This window comes from Corvus kubaryi, unplaced genomic scaffold (assembly GCF_017639235.1).
Source record: "Corvus kubaryi isolate FWS band 111438036 unplaced genomic scaffold, C.kubaryi_AGA036_p1.0 37334, whole genome shotgun sequence".
NCBI classification, from domain to species: Eukaryota; Metazoa; Chordata; class Aves; order Passeriformes; family Corvidae; genus Corvus; species Corvus kubaryi.
The window spans coordinates 14188043-14205077 of record NW_024581108.1 but is presented as its reverse complement, the minus strand read 5'-3'; the positions used below and the strand labels follow the sequence as shown (position 1 = coordinate 14205077).

The 17035-nt window shown below is 38.8% G+C and overlaps 1 protein-coding gene across 4 annotated transcripts in view; it reads right to left on the bottom strand.

Moving 5' to 3' along the window:
- Positions 1-17035, bottom strand: part of ADGRL4 (adhesion G protein-coupled receptor L4) — a 74786-nt gene that overhangs the window by 35629 nt on the left and 22122 nt on the right. For 3 of the 4 annotated variants that reach the window (XM_042030392.1, XM_042030391.1, XM_042030390.1), the window contains exon 3: positions 1315-1467. In XM_042030392.1, the coding sequence (XP_041886326.1) occupies positions 1315-1467 (153 nt within the window). Of the gene's footprint in view, positions 1-1314; positions 1468-1563; positions 1664-17035 lie in introns of all 4 variants that reach the window. The other variant, XM_042030393.1, reaches the window with a different exon arrangement.

Genomic DNA, 17035 nt, shown 5'->3' with positions numbered 1-17035 from the left:
GTAAAGTAATTGGTACACTTGTTTAATGAGAAAAGGTGCCCACAGGTAATTTTTTTATTTCAGTGTGAGTTTTGAAAGCTCTTGGCTCCTCCATGTGGATTTTCAAAAAGAAGTACTAAACTAAACCCTAGTAGAGGATAAAAAAAGATCAATATGCCCAGTAAAGAGGGAAAAAAAGAGAAATTATCAAGCTAATGATAAGAAGTTAAAGTGACACAAAACCAGTCAGAGAAATAACTTTGAAGACAAACTTCTGAAGCTGAGGAAATATCATAACGTAAAAATCAAAACCTGGAGCAGAAATGGTGCGAATATTTACAGCTCAATGTGCTGTCTCCATCCCAGCTAATTTAAGAATGATTCATAGCAGCTGGATAAAGCAGAGCACTTTTAGATGGATGTGAGCAATGGGCAAGAAATGTCGATTAGATCACTTTCTGGCTTAATATGCAACCACTCTGCTGATATTAAGAGCAGTAAGAAGAAAGGTTGTCAGCACTCACAGACTCACAGGAGACATACCTAGAATGAGACACAGTCAGCATAAAGGTGTAGAGGGCAATAGATTTATTTTTCATTTTCCCATTCCCTGAGGACTTTTGCAACATACAGAGAAAATTACCAGGAGTTTGAAAAAAAGAGAAATAGTTAAAGTTCTTCCATTCAGAGGAAATCCTAAAGGATTGCATGGTTGTTCAGAAATAACATTTTTCCAGAGAACTTTTCCTCCCCTGTAATCTTGAACATGTTCAGAAACAGAGGCTGATGAATGGCACAGGGGGTAGGAGAACCACTGATCTTGCTCATTGTTTTTGATAAGACTTGAAAAATTACCAAAATATCCCAACCAAGTTTCAAAACAAAAGATATTTGAAGTACACTAGGTCAAATGTAAAGAGAATTTTGTTGATCCAGATCTGACTGCAGACTATTTTGTCATTTTTTTTTGAGAACATCACCACGTTGCTCACAGATCAGTGAAAAAGTGGCATAAGTGGGTGAATTGGTGATTTCCAATGTTGCCTTAAATATATATTTATTGTGTAAATCTGTGACATGTGGGTTTAAATGTATTGCAAGCAGAGTCAAGGTTGAAGTGTTACTGAAAGCAATGGCAGCTGCTCTGTTGTCAGGGAGAAGTGTGGGCCTGAGCTGGAACATTAAGTAAGCTTGTTCAGTCCAAATTGTAGGAATTTTATACCCAGACTCCAAACTTCACAATTATGAATGCATTTTTCTAGATTTCTATAATTAAGAGAAGCAATAGGAAAAGAGTGACAATGTAAAGATATCTGGCAGACAGTAATAACTTACCCACGCAGGAGGTTCCGTCATTAGGAACAAAAATTTGTTGACCATTGCTGGGTTTGAAACCAGGCATACACGTGCAGTAATAACTTCCCTCTGTGTTTGTGCAATTGGCATGCTCTCCACAAGGCTGAGTAGCATTTTCACACTCATTATCATCTGCCAAGACATAAATTATGGAGAAATATATTTACATTTGACGATTGAAGAAAACAGTATCGTATAAGCTTAATTTGGCTCTGGTATTTCACTTGCATAAGTTTGGAATGCTGAGCTGGCACTCTTGGTGTTTGTCCATATAGTTTTCCCATTGCCAAGGATGTAATCAGGTGTTCAGCAGCACTCTGTCCTCGTCCTGTGTGAATCAACAAGTGAGAGAATGAGTGGGATACTGAAATGAATGTTTTAATTGGATATACACTTGGAATAAAGGATTGAGACAAATGCATGTTCTTGTTCTGCCATGGTTGTAATAAATAACAGATTTTTCCTATCCAAAAATCTACAGGTGGAAAGTCACTCTGAGGATGTGTCTGGGAATTCAGAATTATAAAAAACGGAGGTCAAAAGGATATAAAGACATCACCCCTTTCATTCTCTAACATCAAAGCAGAACCACTACAGCTAAATGCACATTTTTTATGGCCTGTTTTTAAAGACATAATGTGGTATTTCTCAGCATTACTGGGAAAAAAAATTTGCAAATTCATCCTAATGACTGGCCTGAGTTTTCAAGCATATTGTTTTTTCTTAGTTATCTCAAAGATCTTGACAAAGAGATGAGAAAGATTCATGTCTTGAGCCTTACTTTTCAGCAATTGCTCTGCAAGTCATCATTTTTGTACCTGGAAATTCACACAAACAATTTTGCAGGGCTAATCCCAGGCCTCCAATGATACAGTGAAAAGGAATGACATACACAAGTTTGAGACTATGTAATCTCTGCAGAGCCTCAGCATGTGCTGTCATTATGGGCATGGGGATCCAGCTGTCTTAATCAAAGGTCAAACAAAATCATAAGCTCGTGCTTTGGACTGCACAGTTGATGTCCTGCAATGACTCAATAAAACCATTTCCTCTTCAAAATCTTCAAGGTTTCTGTTGTTTATTAAATAATAAATTTCAGACCAAACTTGAAAAAAATTTCAAAAGCTTTCTTATCCAGGCACACTACTTATCAAACTGAGAGAAACTCACAACACTGATAAATCCATCTTTCCAATAGCCCATTTCTTTTAAAGTACCTCAAAACTTTGAAACAAAGAAATCAATGAAAGTCTCCCAAAGAAGGAGACTCTCTGAGTGGAATTCTCCATTTTCTGCATCATGAGAAAGGAAAAGAGTTAAAGACTTCCTGAAGTGTACTGGGATTTTGTTCCTGTTCTCAAGCAAAATGTACTCCTAACATGATGAATGACAGGAAAGAATTCTAACAGGGAGAGAAATAACAATTTATTGCAGAAGAGAAATGATTAAGGAGCATGACAGGGAGAAGAAATATGATTTCAGAAAAGACAGCCAAGGATGAGCTTTAGAAAGGTGCTCCTGCTTCCTGATGGCCAGTGTTCTCATAAGCTTACAGTTTACAGAGATAAGGTGCAGATAGGGTGCAGATAAGGAAAGTGTCACGTAAGCTGGGGCAGTGACAAGATTAAAGTACAGCAAGAGCCATAAAGCCTTGTAGGAATACATTTCTGGAATATAACTGAGTCACAAGCCCCAGCATAACTCGAACAGGATACTTTTTAGATTTAAATTCTGACATGATTTTGAATGTGACTCAGTTGACTCAAACATGCAAATATCAATTCAGAGCTGCATTTTTCCTCAGGGGAATTTGGGTCAACACTATAAAATGGATTATGCTCATTAAAACTAAAATTTATTGTAATTTAATGAGGAATCCAAGTATAAAAGCACTTTGCCAACTCACGTCAACAATATTTATTCTACAGCTTTGGTATTCATGAGAATACAGCAGAGAATGTGTATGCTTTGGATCTTAAAGAATGCCAAAGTAAAACCTAATTAGCCTAAGTGGAATTATGATAGGGAGGAAAAAGTGTGGTGTTGATCCAAGTTCAAAAGCATGAGAATATGAAAAATCTGGTTTGTCACGTAGCATCGCAGAGACCAGGTCCCAGAAAACTTAGCAAATCTTGATCACAAGGTCCACTTCTAATGTAATTTGTGTGTGTCTGACTCCTTTGTAACCCAAATTTGCTCCCAGACTCTAGCATTTAATGACAATGAAAAAAGAGTGGACTACCCTATTATAGTTGTAAAGTAAATTTGGTCTTGGGAAAATATTACAGATTCTAGAAAAGAGTATGTGTTGACTTTGGAAAGCTCATGGGATAGTAGTCTTGGAAGATGAGAAGTAGAAGGTCACTGATGATGGCACGACTTGATTTAAAGCAGAGGAATAACAGAGCTAAGGAGTCTAAAGGCTACATGCAAGAACTTTGGGATTTTTTTTCTAGGAGTTCGGCTATAGTCCTCGATATCCAACAATATTACCTTTTTCAGGTGGTCCAAAGGATTTATAAACAATATTAAAATGACTCATACAGTGGTTATCAATAAATTCTCTACAATTATGCTAAAATAACTTCACTGGATTATTAGTGTTTTTCCTCAATATTTATGATGTCTGCAAGGGATTTAACGGTGACTATATGGTCTTAGTGAGCTTGCTTATTGAGGGATCTTTCAGATCATTAGAGAAAAATTTTGAACATTGAAAAGCAGCAGTAACTTACATTGGAAACACAAGAATGAATATTTTAAAGGGTTAAATTCATATGGAGTTTCTTTTCACTATTCCCATGGTCTAATGTAATACTGAGCAGACCATGCTGGGGGATAATTTACTGGACCACATCCTGCTTCCATTGAAATTAATGATGAAAAAGTTACTGACGTAAGTAGGCTATGGAAAACTACTAGGTTAATGAGAAAGGCAAGAGAAGAGGTTTGAAAAAAACAGAAAGGATTTTCATGTACAGTTTATCTAAATGTATTTTTTTACACAAAATATCCTACAAGATAAAAAATGATGGCAAAAATATTATCGAGTTCTCTGTGTAAACAACCTGAATTTTTTGTTCAGACAGCACTCCAATGAGAAGCCCAGGGGCTTAAAGTAATATTCCAAATTTTACATGATTTATAATATAATTGAATTTCTGATTTAAAGGATGTCAGGAAAAAAACAATGGGATTTATAGATGAAAAAATGTTGTTTTTTTAACAAAATTTTCTGCCTATGCAGAAAGGATACTTTAAATGACAGCACTCATATAATCCACCTGCTTTGTTGCTACCTAATTTAATTACAGCATGTGCGTTCAATGCTGCATAGATACTCAATGAACGCTGCAGGCACTGTGTTGGGAATAAACATTTCTTTAAAGATTTTTTGTCTCTAGTAAATTATGAAAAATTTGGAGACTTTAGAGACAGGACTGGCCAAATGACAAGGTTAATTATCATGGCTAAATAGTAATGCTACATTCAAGACTCCTTGATACACAAGGCATTTCCTGAACTGCTTCACTATCTTGAGAAATGCCAGTGGGGAGCAGGTTGTTTGGGATGGTAGGCTTGGTTGTTTTTTTTGGGTTGCCTTCCATTTTTGGTTAGTTATTTTTTACACAGCAGTTCTATGATTTGGTTTGCTCTAAAATCTCGTCATTACCAACCAAAATGTAAGGAAGGTTATAAATAATTTCCAAGGAAATTTGTGTTAAGTAACTCAAAGATATGTGGAGGATATAGGAATGTGTACCTGAATACTGGTAGGGTGTTTATATGGTACAGTATAATAAAATCCATTTTCCATTTTTACCTTAAAATTACAGCTAGCATGTATTTTACTGTACATAAATGTCATTATGGTTAGATAGAATCAACTAGAAGCCACATGTAATCATACCTCTACTAGTCTCTTGAGAATGTATTAAGGATTTTCAAAAGCAAAAAAAAAAGTGGAAAACATATACCCCAATAGAGCTCCATTTTGATTTGAGCTAATAATTTGAGCTTGATTTGAGATAATACTCTATTAAAACGCTTGTGCTCATTAATATGAGTACATTTTTGTATAGAGAGAATTCAATTCTTTTAGAAACTTTAAAACACAACACAGACAGGAAGAATGATTTGTGGACTTTAGGGCCATGATGCAGTTGGAAGATAGAGGAATCTGATAAGACTATAGGGGGAAGAAAACCAACCTGGAACATTTCTTTTGTTGTATTCCGTATCCCTATTAAAGTGCAAGATTTACCAAGTCATTTATGGTATTTTAATAATGTGTGGTTATGAAATTATAACCTACAATTGGAAAAGAGCTACAAAATTACAAAATTTGTTATTTTTGTGACAAGCACTGGAAAGTTCTTTGAGTTATCAGTTTTGGATAGAAGATTTTTGTAATGCTGTTTGTGTATTTTACATGAAAAATGTCACAAGGAAAAGTCTTATGGTAGTGGATTTATCAAACAGCTATGAAAGACTTTCATTGCATTAATTTCATTGCATTTTCATGGCACATCTCCGTGATAGACTTTTGATATTATGATGACATATAATATGAAGAGCTAGTTTTGGGGTGTCATATTGATTCACAAACACACAGAAGTTTTTCTTGTTTTCCTTCTTACAAATTTTGAAATAAATTCTTCCTCCCTTCACTTCAAGTAACAAACAAACGAGGTGGAAGTCCCCAAAGTTAAACAGAATGATTTGTGCACTTTCAGTCCTCCCCAATCCATGCAAAATGAGATTTTTGTAGAAGTGAAGAGAATAGAAGAATTTTATTGAATTAAAGACTCCTAACCAGAGCTTGAATTTGATAACCTAAGTTTTCCCAAAAGCACACTGGAACAAGCATAGGCCCAATAGTGTGATTTTCATAAGTTTAATGAAGCCTGATGTTACTAAGGACTACAAGCATCTCTTACCCTACACTGTGTGTAATATATGCACATCCTATTTAGTGCATTCCCCGTATGAAATAAAGTTAATGCAATTAAAATATCAACAGTTAATTTTGCCCCAATCCAGGCCTGTCTGTGGAAACCAAAGTTGGAGGCCTCTGGGGCATACCCATCTGTCAAGATGGACACTTTATTTCTCGGACAGAGCAGTCTTAGAGGTGGGGAGCAGTGGGTAGGAAGGAAATGCAGCCGGGGCGGCTGGGGAATACATTGATTCATTGCATCCAGCTGTTCTCTTCTGACAGTAGCCTCTTCTGCTAGAGCTGCTATGGAGCCCCTGGGGAAACGAAAACTACCCTTCCCTAGTGTAACCCTCATGGGAAAGCAGGGCTTGAAGTGCCTCACTTAACCCCTCAAAAGCAAGGAAATGAAAGGCTTCCTGTAAAACAAATTCCAGTGCTACTCACCCTGCTGTGCTTAGCTTGTCTGGAGGTCTCAGAGCAGTGGGTGATCTTACATACATTATTTCTGTGCTGCAGGACTGCATCTACTGCCATCAAAGCCTGAGCTAAGAACAGCGATACCATTAACAACCTTGCCTTTCCTTTCTTGTGATTTGTTTCTGTTAATGGCAATTTAACACAATTTGTTTATGATTCTCCAAAGATTCAGCATTCGAGCTTGGTCTAAATCAGCATGAAAGAGCAGATGCTTAGAATAACCACTCGACACTGTAGAAACTGGGCTGGAAATCTCATTTAAATATGAATTGCTTTCATAATGGGCCTGATTCATCTTTGTCCTACACCTGGGCAGGGAACCATGCAGTTGCTGCATAGGAAATCTTGCCACTGCAAACTCTGCTTTGTTAAAATTTCACATTTCCCTACCCTCTTCAAGAGCTTTTCACAATGCCTTCTCAGGCTGTTTTTGTAGCTTGGCAGGAATTTTTAACTGGTTTTAACTTGGTGGCTCTGCAATTAGCTGGTCTCCTATAAAGTCTTAGCACAGCATACAAATACTCTCTCTCACATTCTTCACAGGCTATCTGTATATGCAGAGATGATTTCAGATCAGCATTTCTTTCATGTCTGGAGGAACTAAAGGGCCTCACAAAAGAAAAATTCTCTTGGTCTCAGTTTAAGGAACAGGACAGAACAGTCTAAAAGAAGAAGGAAAGGAAAGTTTCCTACATATTAAAGTCACCCTCAGGTTGAGTTTCAGAGAGCTGAAAAGGTTTGGAGAGGTTAATATATTATCTAAACTGTTTCCCTCATCTCTTGCTGATATTTCCAGACATTATAAATTAAACATGAACAGCATTTATTATCGGGTAAGAGCCAGTGATGAAATTGTCATTTGTTTAGCCACACAGAACGTCCTGCCTTTTCAACACTTGTGAAATATCAGAAAAAGGAAATATATAATTTGTGATCACTCATATGTGAAGAACGGGGTTGTGGTGGGGTATATATCATTAAAGTTACTAGTCCTTGACTGGCAACGAACCATTTACCCAGAGAGGCATGTGCAAGAATTTGAGAATAAAAAGGAACAAGGTGCTTAAATTAGTGAAACAAAAGTAAAAGGGGAGAATAAATAATTGAAGGAGGGAAAAAATATTGAGTGCTCTTGTCCCACCTTTTCCCCATCACTGCCTCCCCTGCACCTCTGGAGAACAGAGGTCTATGTGCAGTGCATCAACACCCCCCCACCACTGTCCCAGAAGAGACCTTATTGCTGCCTTGACCAACAGCAACTCAGCAAGAAAGCTTCAGTGCTGCAAGTGGAGAGGATCAGTTTGGGTGCCTAAACCAAAAATTAGTGATTTATTATTTGACTGACACCCCTTCCCTGACCAGGTCATGAGGGGAAGACCTGGGAGTGCTATGAAGATTCACCCTTTCTGCAGCAGGTAATCCTCAGAGCTGGTCAGGCAACCCCTGACTGTGGAGAGCAGAGTCCCAGGTGCCTGTCAGTGTGTGGGTGTAGAGCCCAGCCCAAGTGGCAGTTCAGGCACAACGGACGAGAAGCTTCCACTCACTTTTCAGGGTAGCAGACCATGACCTCCCTGTATCTGGAGCACTCCAGGATCCCCTTCTGCCTTTCTCCCAAGAACATGACATTAATTTACCAGCTGAGCTGTTAAAATGCAAAGCTAAAGAAGGAGAGAGATTGTAGCAGAGTAATGTCAGAGATAGTACGGCAGGAAAAAACCCCAAAACAGGCTGAAGATGGTCTGTTGGAGTTCCAAGACTGCCTTTTGAGGTGAGAAGTTGTGACTAGGTGAATTATTTGGAAAATTAGCTAATAGATACTGAATAGGAGGGGATAAAAAATCATCCAAATTTCAGTACCAGTCACATGCAGCTCCTGGTTGGCTATACTGTGAACTCAAACAACGCAATGCTCCCATCTGACAGGATGTGAATGAGTGAGATGTCGCCATTCAAATCTAAACATTTTGGTCCCATGCAAGAGATTAGACAGAAGGAAAACAGCTTAGGAAACAGTCTGATTAAGGGGGAAGAAAGGCTTCCAGGCAACACTTTCCTAAATTTCAAAACAAGAAAAGGAAGATATTTATTCAGAAAACACAACCAGGAAATGCATCAGCACTTTACATGTTATATATGAAATCCAGAGTGGGGCCATCATGGTATGGGTGAGCAAGATGTGGAGAAGGTGTAAGTGAGAGACAATGCAGCTTGACTGAGGTAGGGGAAAACCGAGCATTATCTGATGAGCTTTATCAAACTCACTACAAACATGCAGCAAAGGCTATGATAAGAAATGGAGCTGTTCTATGTCAGGGTATGGGCTTATCATCCTTCAGTCACACACAACTACATCCTGGGGTCTGGAATGTCATATGGAAGCAGCAGCACTGTGTTCCCTCTGTGCCAGGCAGCTGGGGCTGGAAGCAGAACCCAGATGCAACTGTGCTGCCCTGGGAGCCAGTGCAAAGCACAAAGGCAGTATCAAATATTTGATGTCAGTGACACTGCAAGGCGTGTGAGCTCATTGCACAGGTGGCACACAGTGATGGACAAAAATGAGTAAGTATGTGGAGCTCTGCAATGATTCATGAAATAACTGCTGAAGCACAGAGCTAGTTGTTAAAGGTACTTTTAATTGGAGCTGATGGGATTCCTTGACTGTCATTTGTTTGGGGTGGTTCATATTATATGTTTGGGAGCCAGAAGTTAAGACCTGGTTGCTGAATTCCTCCCTGGAGTGGGCAGACAGGTGTGTTTGAAGTGAAGGACAAGCTCAGGTTCGTATCTAGTTCTGAAGCAGGCTTTCCCCTAGCTGACTCGCTCCATTGCTCCTTGTGGCAGGCTCAGAAGTACCAGGACTGTTTCTGCATTTATTTCCAAGTGAACATGCTCGTGTGTGCGAAAAGTCTGTTTCCATAAAAGAGCCTGACCTCAAACACATGAATGCCCAAGGAGTGACTCCCATTAACCTACACCTTTGCTGTTATAGGAGCAAAGGGGCAAAACCTGCCAAGAGCAGAAGTCAAGAATAAAGATCACGTTGCTCTTCCTTTCCTCACCCCACACTGATCTAATTACAGAACCCAACCTCAACATCCTGGCAGACACCCTGTGTCAAGCTTGCTGCTTCAGGATTAGACAAAATGCAATTGAGACATGTCATTAATTTCTTGGTTTTTCTCCTTCAAAAACAAGGAATTAACACAAGGTGAAATGCAGTTGAATGGGGATATGCTGGATTTGAACTGCTGGCAGTGTGCAGGTGTCAATGTTTTTCTGAACACTACTAGCAGAAGTGTTTTAGAAACTTCACTGTTATTAAATTACATGATTTCCAATCTAGCTTTCATTTTTGTTGCTAATTTGCTTGTTTTCACTGAAAATCATCCTTTAACTGAAGAGTAAAACAGCACATGCACAATCAAAATATTTTTGCTTAAAGGAAAGTGAGCAGCACACAGCAGTCCCCTACTAAGAGGGATTTGCCAGCATATAGCTATGCCCCCTCTGTGGAACTAAATGGAAGCCCAGGTAGAAGTTCTGTTTCAGCACTGCAAATAAAACTGCATTAAAAGAACTAACAAACAAAACCAGAAATCCAACCAAACTCCAAACAAACTACAGCCAGACAATATTTGCATTGTAATTTCTTGCAGATTTCCCATTGCATTTTCCATTTCCTATAATGATGGCATAGAATCAGCACCACCCATGAAAGTCGATGTATCAGAATGTGCGAGTGCAGTCTTGATTACATTATCTTTCTTCAGTTCATATAAATAATGTGTTTATTTATTCTGTGTACACATATATGTCCAGTACTCCAGCAGCCACTGTATACTAGTATTAACAAAAATAAGTCTCAAAGTTGTTAAATTACCAATGCACCTGGTTCTTGTTATTTCCAACACTAATTTCTCAAAACTCTGTTACAGAACTTTCTGAAACACATAAACAGTATGACACAATTTTTTGCATGATACATCAGAACCATAAACACTCTTGTAGAGGACATAGCTCTCCAGTAGCTGCAAAGATGTTGTACATTACCATGCACCAAATCTTGTGATCTATCCGATCTGCACGCAACAGATGTTAAATGCATTTAAAGAAAGACAGTATAACCATATCAGGATTACTCTGTTCACATCTAAATCCCAAAAGCTACTAGATGGATGTCTCCTATGGACAGTTACACGAGGGTATCAGTCATAGGCAGAGATCACTCTAGCTTCCTCAACAATGGCCCATCTAACATCAAGTGAAACACAAAGCTGGAGGTTGGGGTGAACACGAATTCCTGCATCTCACATTTCCAGATTACCTTCCTGGTCCTGGGGAGATAAACTCTGTCAGTTTACATTTACCATTTTACCAACATTTTTGGAAGAGAAAAGAACTGAATTTTACTGAGAAGGTTTTTGTTAAATCCTAAATCGAGAACCGTAGCATGAAGACTTTATTTGGGCTACAAGGACAGCTAGACATGTAGAAAGAACAACTGGGCTCCTCGGTGTTCAGCTAAAAGTTCCTCTTTATGCTTTTGAATCTGCTGCTTAAAAACAGGTAGTACTTTATGAAGCCCAGGTGTCATTTGTGTTACATTATTTTCCAAAGGACAAATTTATTGCAGATAATTTCCTGTAACATATCTGAAACAGTATTAAAAGCATTTCTTGCTTTTGAGATGTGTAGTATGTTCCATTTTGGATCTAAAAAGAAAAATAGAATAAAAGATGTGGTAAAATTTCTTTGAGAGAAGTAATAGCTCAAATAACATGGAAGGCCATAAAACAGTGACTACAGAAGCTATTTTTTTTTTTTTCCATTGTGGAACAGTGTTCATTGATTTCTGAAACCACAGGCTAATTATGCTCTGAGTGGACAAAGTACCTTAAGGAGTCTGGTCTGGGCATCAGAGACACAGAGATCACTCTGTACTTTTGTCAAACCCAAGTTACAGTACTAAAGACAGAAGTATCTCAATGAAATTTGATTGCCAGTACACTTCAGGAGGTTAGATGAGGTGACCTAATAATTCTGCCCTATGAGACACTTGAACCTATACTGCTCTAAGCTAATACTAAGGTTAAGTCATTAGAAGAAGATACCGCAATAGTAAAGAATGGATTTATTTATTTTATTTTTAAAGTAAAAAATTACATGTGAAATATCCATCTTCTACAGTGTCCCACACAGCTTTCATGTGGCTTGATGACTGTGCTTTTTATATTAGCCCTATTTGTGAGTTATCCCATTTAAATGTTCTGGAATTCAATAGCTTCACTTCTGGATAATAGACTAAATCACAAAAGGAAATAATTTCAATCTATAACAGAGAAAAGCCATTAATTGCTGGAAAACATCCAGTCTCCAAACCTGAAGATATCAAATATGGTCTGGCAAGGAGGAGACAATTAGGCTGAGGAATTCTACCCAGAGGGAAAACATGCCAGCATTATTTCAGCTGGACTAACGACTACAACAATAACCACTGAAGTATTTCCAGCTACTGTCAATGCTGCAAGTATTTAACTCCATGGTGAAAACCTCTTAACTACTGACAGTGATATTCTCAGAGACTGACCCCAGGGGATCACTATAAAATCATACAGGTTTTGATGTTGTGTACTCCCCACTGCCCCCCCTTTTTTTATCTTCTGATGTGAATTAAAGCTAAATGTAATGATGCAAGTGGAACGGGAGGTTATAAAACTCAGAAGTTAGGTCTGTGGTGCTGCTTGGCTCAGTTGAAAGGTTGCAGGTTTTTGGATGATTATAATAGTTTTACCATATATTAGCCAAATATCATCTTAGTGGAATTTGTTAATTTGAAAAGCATCTAACCCTTCTCCTTTCTGCAGCAACCTCTTCCAAAAACCAGACTAGTCTTAAGGCCAAATTTCCTCTTTCATCTCTCCCTCCTGAAACTTACAGCTTTGAAGTGATGGAACCCATAGTCTCCTCATGCCAAATAGTCTGGGTAGCTCTTTCTGGACCCTTTTTTCTGTAAAACTTTAGTTTCATGTCAAACAGCAGAATGAGTTAACCTACTCAGGTCTCTTAATGAATTTTGAGTGTGAGGGGAGTACATAGCATCCTAAATCAATCTAAAGCGGCTTTTCCCTTGCTGACTACACCAACAACCCTACTCTTCATTAGTTAATACATCCTAGGTTGAAATACTCTGTTTATTCATAATCACTGTTGTCTGCATAAATTTGTCATTTTCTAGTGAAGGTTTTTATTCTTAGAAACAGGGGTTAAGGACTTTGTTATCCCAAAGAAACAAAACACTTAGTAGGCAAAAATACAACGTTCCATTAAAAACATATCTAGTTTGGACAGAAGTAATACTTATACCATGGAATAAAGTTGAAATGTGGCACAAGTCAGAGATGAAAACACTTTTAAGTTTGTCTGCCATAATACAACCTCCCACATAAAGTGTTGTTATGTGCATTTTGTGTCTGGGAATACAGACAGGCGGGAGGGTGTGAATGTGTTGCATAAATGCTGTGTATCTTTTGGCAACAGGAGATAAGCTGTATGCCACACTGAAGGGCTTCAAGAGCTCAGAGGTGTGTCCTACTGCAGGCAGTGATGCTACAGTAATGCCACTGTCTAGCCAGGTTAATTAGCCCCTGAAATCCAGTCTCTGTTAGCCGCGCCATTGCAGCACAGCCACACCACTGCTCGCTGTCGCTTGACTTGGTTTATCCAGCGCTGCACTCTGTCAGCACAGCAGACAGTCGGAGACAAAGTCCCAGTTACAAAGCACAGAGAAAACACTGCTGCCACTGAGTAAGGTGAGGGGTATAATTTACATACTAAGATGACACAAAAGGAGGATTGTCATAAGGTGCTGAATAAATGCATGTAGAACACAACAGATTTCCACAGACTGCCATGCTGAGGTTCCATCCGAGAGGGAGGCACTGCAGAAACTTTCACTAGTATTGTTCATTGAGTATTATGCAGCTGCAAAGTTCTCAGTTGGAGAGGCTAAAAACTTGCTAGCCAAGAAAATCACTCAAAAATACAAAAAGAACCTTCCCTTTACATATTGAAATAAACCCGTTAAAGTAAGTGCCTAAAACTAAGTTCAAGCAAAAATAATCAAGATAAATATTTCAATTACCAAATCGACTGAACTTGTGGAAGCATTGGGTAGATTTCTACAGCATGTTAAGTATTCCTGAAAATTGGGCCATCTATTAGAATGTGGCACAGTGCTGCAAGCTGCAGTAAAGATGGTTACTTTGTTTTTAGTCCAGGAAAACTGTTATATAATCTATCAAATGTTTTATTCATCAAAAGAAGTCATTGCCTTTGGTCCTCTGCACCCGTATGTGAATGCACCAGCACAGGCAGTTCTATAGGATATCCTCAATTTTGCTCCAAAAGTCCTAGCACAGTCAAAGTACTGAAAATCCCAGTTTCAATTTGCTGGGAAAGGTTCTCGGTGCTTGGTATTTTTGCAAATTTTATGTTATTGTAAGCATTAAACATTTCACTTGGAGTAGGTTTATACCTCAAATCTAAATTCAGACTAAGGACACAAAAAGCAGTTTTTAAAAAGACATTTATTTTCAAATGGTCAAGCTGTTATATAAGAAAATAATGTATTAGAGTTCAAATTCTTACACCAGCTGCCTTGGCTCCAGATCAGCCACTGTAAAGTTAACCTCCAGGACCTCTTCCAGAGACTCACTGAAAGATCTGGGATACAGAACAGCTGGAGCCAGGGAAAAGGGCATGCTGGGGATTGGACAGCATGCCATGCTTTGGGAAGGCTGATATTTTACAGAGGGCTGACTATTGTTCAGAGGAGTCCTAAAATCTAGGTAGGAATTTGAGTAAAGAAAGGGCATGCTTTTCCTCTTAACTGGTGACATCCATGTTACAGCTGCTAGAGACAACTGGCAGAGTCACGCTGTGAGTTAAGGCTCAGGCAAGAAGGAAAAACTGTTTTCTAAGCAGGCCCCACTTTTAGGCCGTTAAACTGCAAGATAACGATGGGTTTTTTGAGGAGCAACAAATTTCTTTAGAACTTCATTTGGTGCCTGTTTTAGCCAACGGCTGCTGTGTTGTGATATTTTATGTTTAAACGTACCCTACTCTGACAAGCCACCAAAGTCTTTAAAGTCTTCTCATCTTTATTGCAGACAGTACTTTGATCTCAATGCCAGAAAAGGTCAACATAAGAACTTCAGAATTAGACTTGTTTACATCCAACATAAAATACAAATAAATGAATGTGGCAAGGACATCTCAGGCAGATTAAATAAGGCCACATTTTCCTAGTTCCACTCAAAATGTTTTTGTTTTTGCCAGCCATTGTGCAAGCAATGTCATCATCAAATCCAATGAAATTCACTTATTGAGGTGCTTTCCCCCTCAAAATGTTTCATCAATCATAGCCCAGAAGGGCTCTGTCATAGGATAATTGCAACTTGGCATACCAACAAAGAGCATCCCAAAGTCCTCAGCTTCCTTATCTATACAATAGACAGGGATGACAGCCATTTTATTAACTGAGATATTGTTACCCCCATCAGATAAAACAGCATGTTTTGTTGCTTTGATGTTTTCTGTCACCAGGGCAGAGCTGTCGTTTCCAACTGCATGTTTAGAGAACGGCTGTGGTAGCAGCTTATGTTCCCTCACAACACCCCTGCCCACAAACATCTCACAGAGTGAGCCAAGGGATGTACTAACGGCACTTTATCAGAAAGGAATGGGAAGAGCAAACAGAGTTTCTGCCACAGTAATTTCTAGCCAAGACATAATTGTGGAGTCATCTCATGTCTAAATAGTTTTCCTTGAGGAAGGAAAGATCACCAGAGAGTGAATTGCCTCTGAAAGCAGCCAGCTGAGAAGCCACCCAGAAATGATTTCAGCCATTCCACATACAGTACTATTAATCCACAGAATATTTAGTGAATTAAAATAACATTTGGGGTAACTGCTTACCTTTAATAATTTTTCACAATAACAACAATTATAGCACTCAGAAATATGTATCTTGCTTCCACATGCTTGGTTAGATCATGCAGACTTTGAAGGCTAGCTAAAGAATCTGACATGCAGAGCAATATGCAAACCCATTTAATTTTCTATTTAAATTCTTCCTGAGAGAGTGGACTTTTCTTGAATTTTAAAATAGCCAGCCTGTTAACCAAACTCCGAAGGTGGAAAAGTCTGCTTGTCGACACCAGGCTTATCTCGCTGTACTATCACTTGGGCAAAAATTATATGAAGTGCTGTAGACATAATTTAATAATTCAACATTTTCCTACTGCTACTGAAGACTTCCCATCTATACTAAGCACAGGGAAGTGCTCTGGACTCTCCAGTGGACTGCATGACAAATACTGTCCACATCTTTTACGCCAGCAGGGCTCTAGTACACCGCTTTGTGACGGGGGATGTTGTTGGAATGATAAAAGGAACAGCAAAATTAAAAGTCATTAACCCATCGGGAAATCTTGTCTTTGGTGGCTACTTAGCAAGGGGTTGCCCCTGATAACAAAGAGCAAAGTAAGCAGGTGTAAACTGTTCTGGCAAATACCAGCATCTCTGTTGAGCTTCATAATTCCACACATGTCATGCGCCACTAGGGAGTCGAGGCATTTCCACTGATGCTCAGTCCAACAGCCCTGACATAATGACACCTCTCCCTGCTATGCCTCCACCTCCCCAACCTCCAGCCCCTAAGTAATTCCCAGATGCAAAAGGTACATTACTTCCTTCACACAGCAGTCTCCTTTCCATATTTTCAACCTCCATACATCCTCCTGAAGCCACCTCCACAACCGGAGGTTGTGAGCTGGTTGCGCCCTTGATTGTGTGACCTTAAGAGACTTACAGATTTCATTTTAATTTATTGACTTTCCTATAGACTGTGGGTGGAAGCCTGTGGAAGCCTGTGGAATCACTTAGCCTGCCTTTGTCTCAGTTCCCCACCTACAAAATCCTTTCATTTACCTTGTCTGTTTTGATTTAAACAAAACAAGCTCAAACCCTTAAAGGTCACATTTGCTTTGATAGCAATATGAACTCATTTGGCACCTTGATCTTGTTTGGGTAAGCCTAAACCACATAATGAATCCTAAGAAATGAAACAAACTGAAACTTCCTTTCAAACACTGCTCTCCAGAATGTTTTTACTTTGAGCGAAGGATGGTACAAGATTAAGTTGCATAGTTAGAAATGTACCTTATTACCCCATTTAAAAGCAGAGCTAAAAAAGAAATTCTGTCATGGATTTGAGTGGCTGGG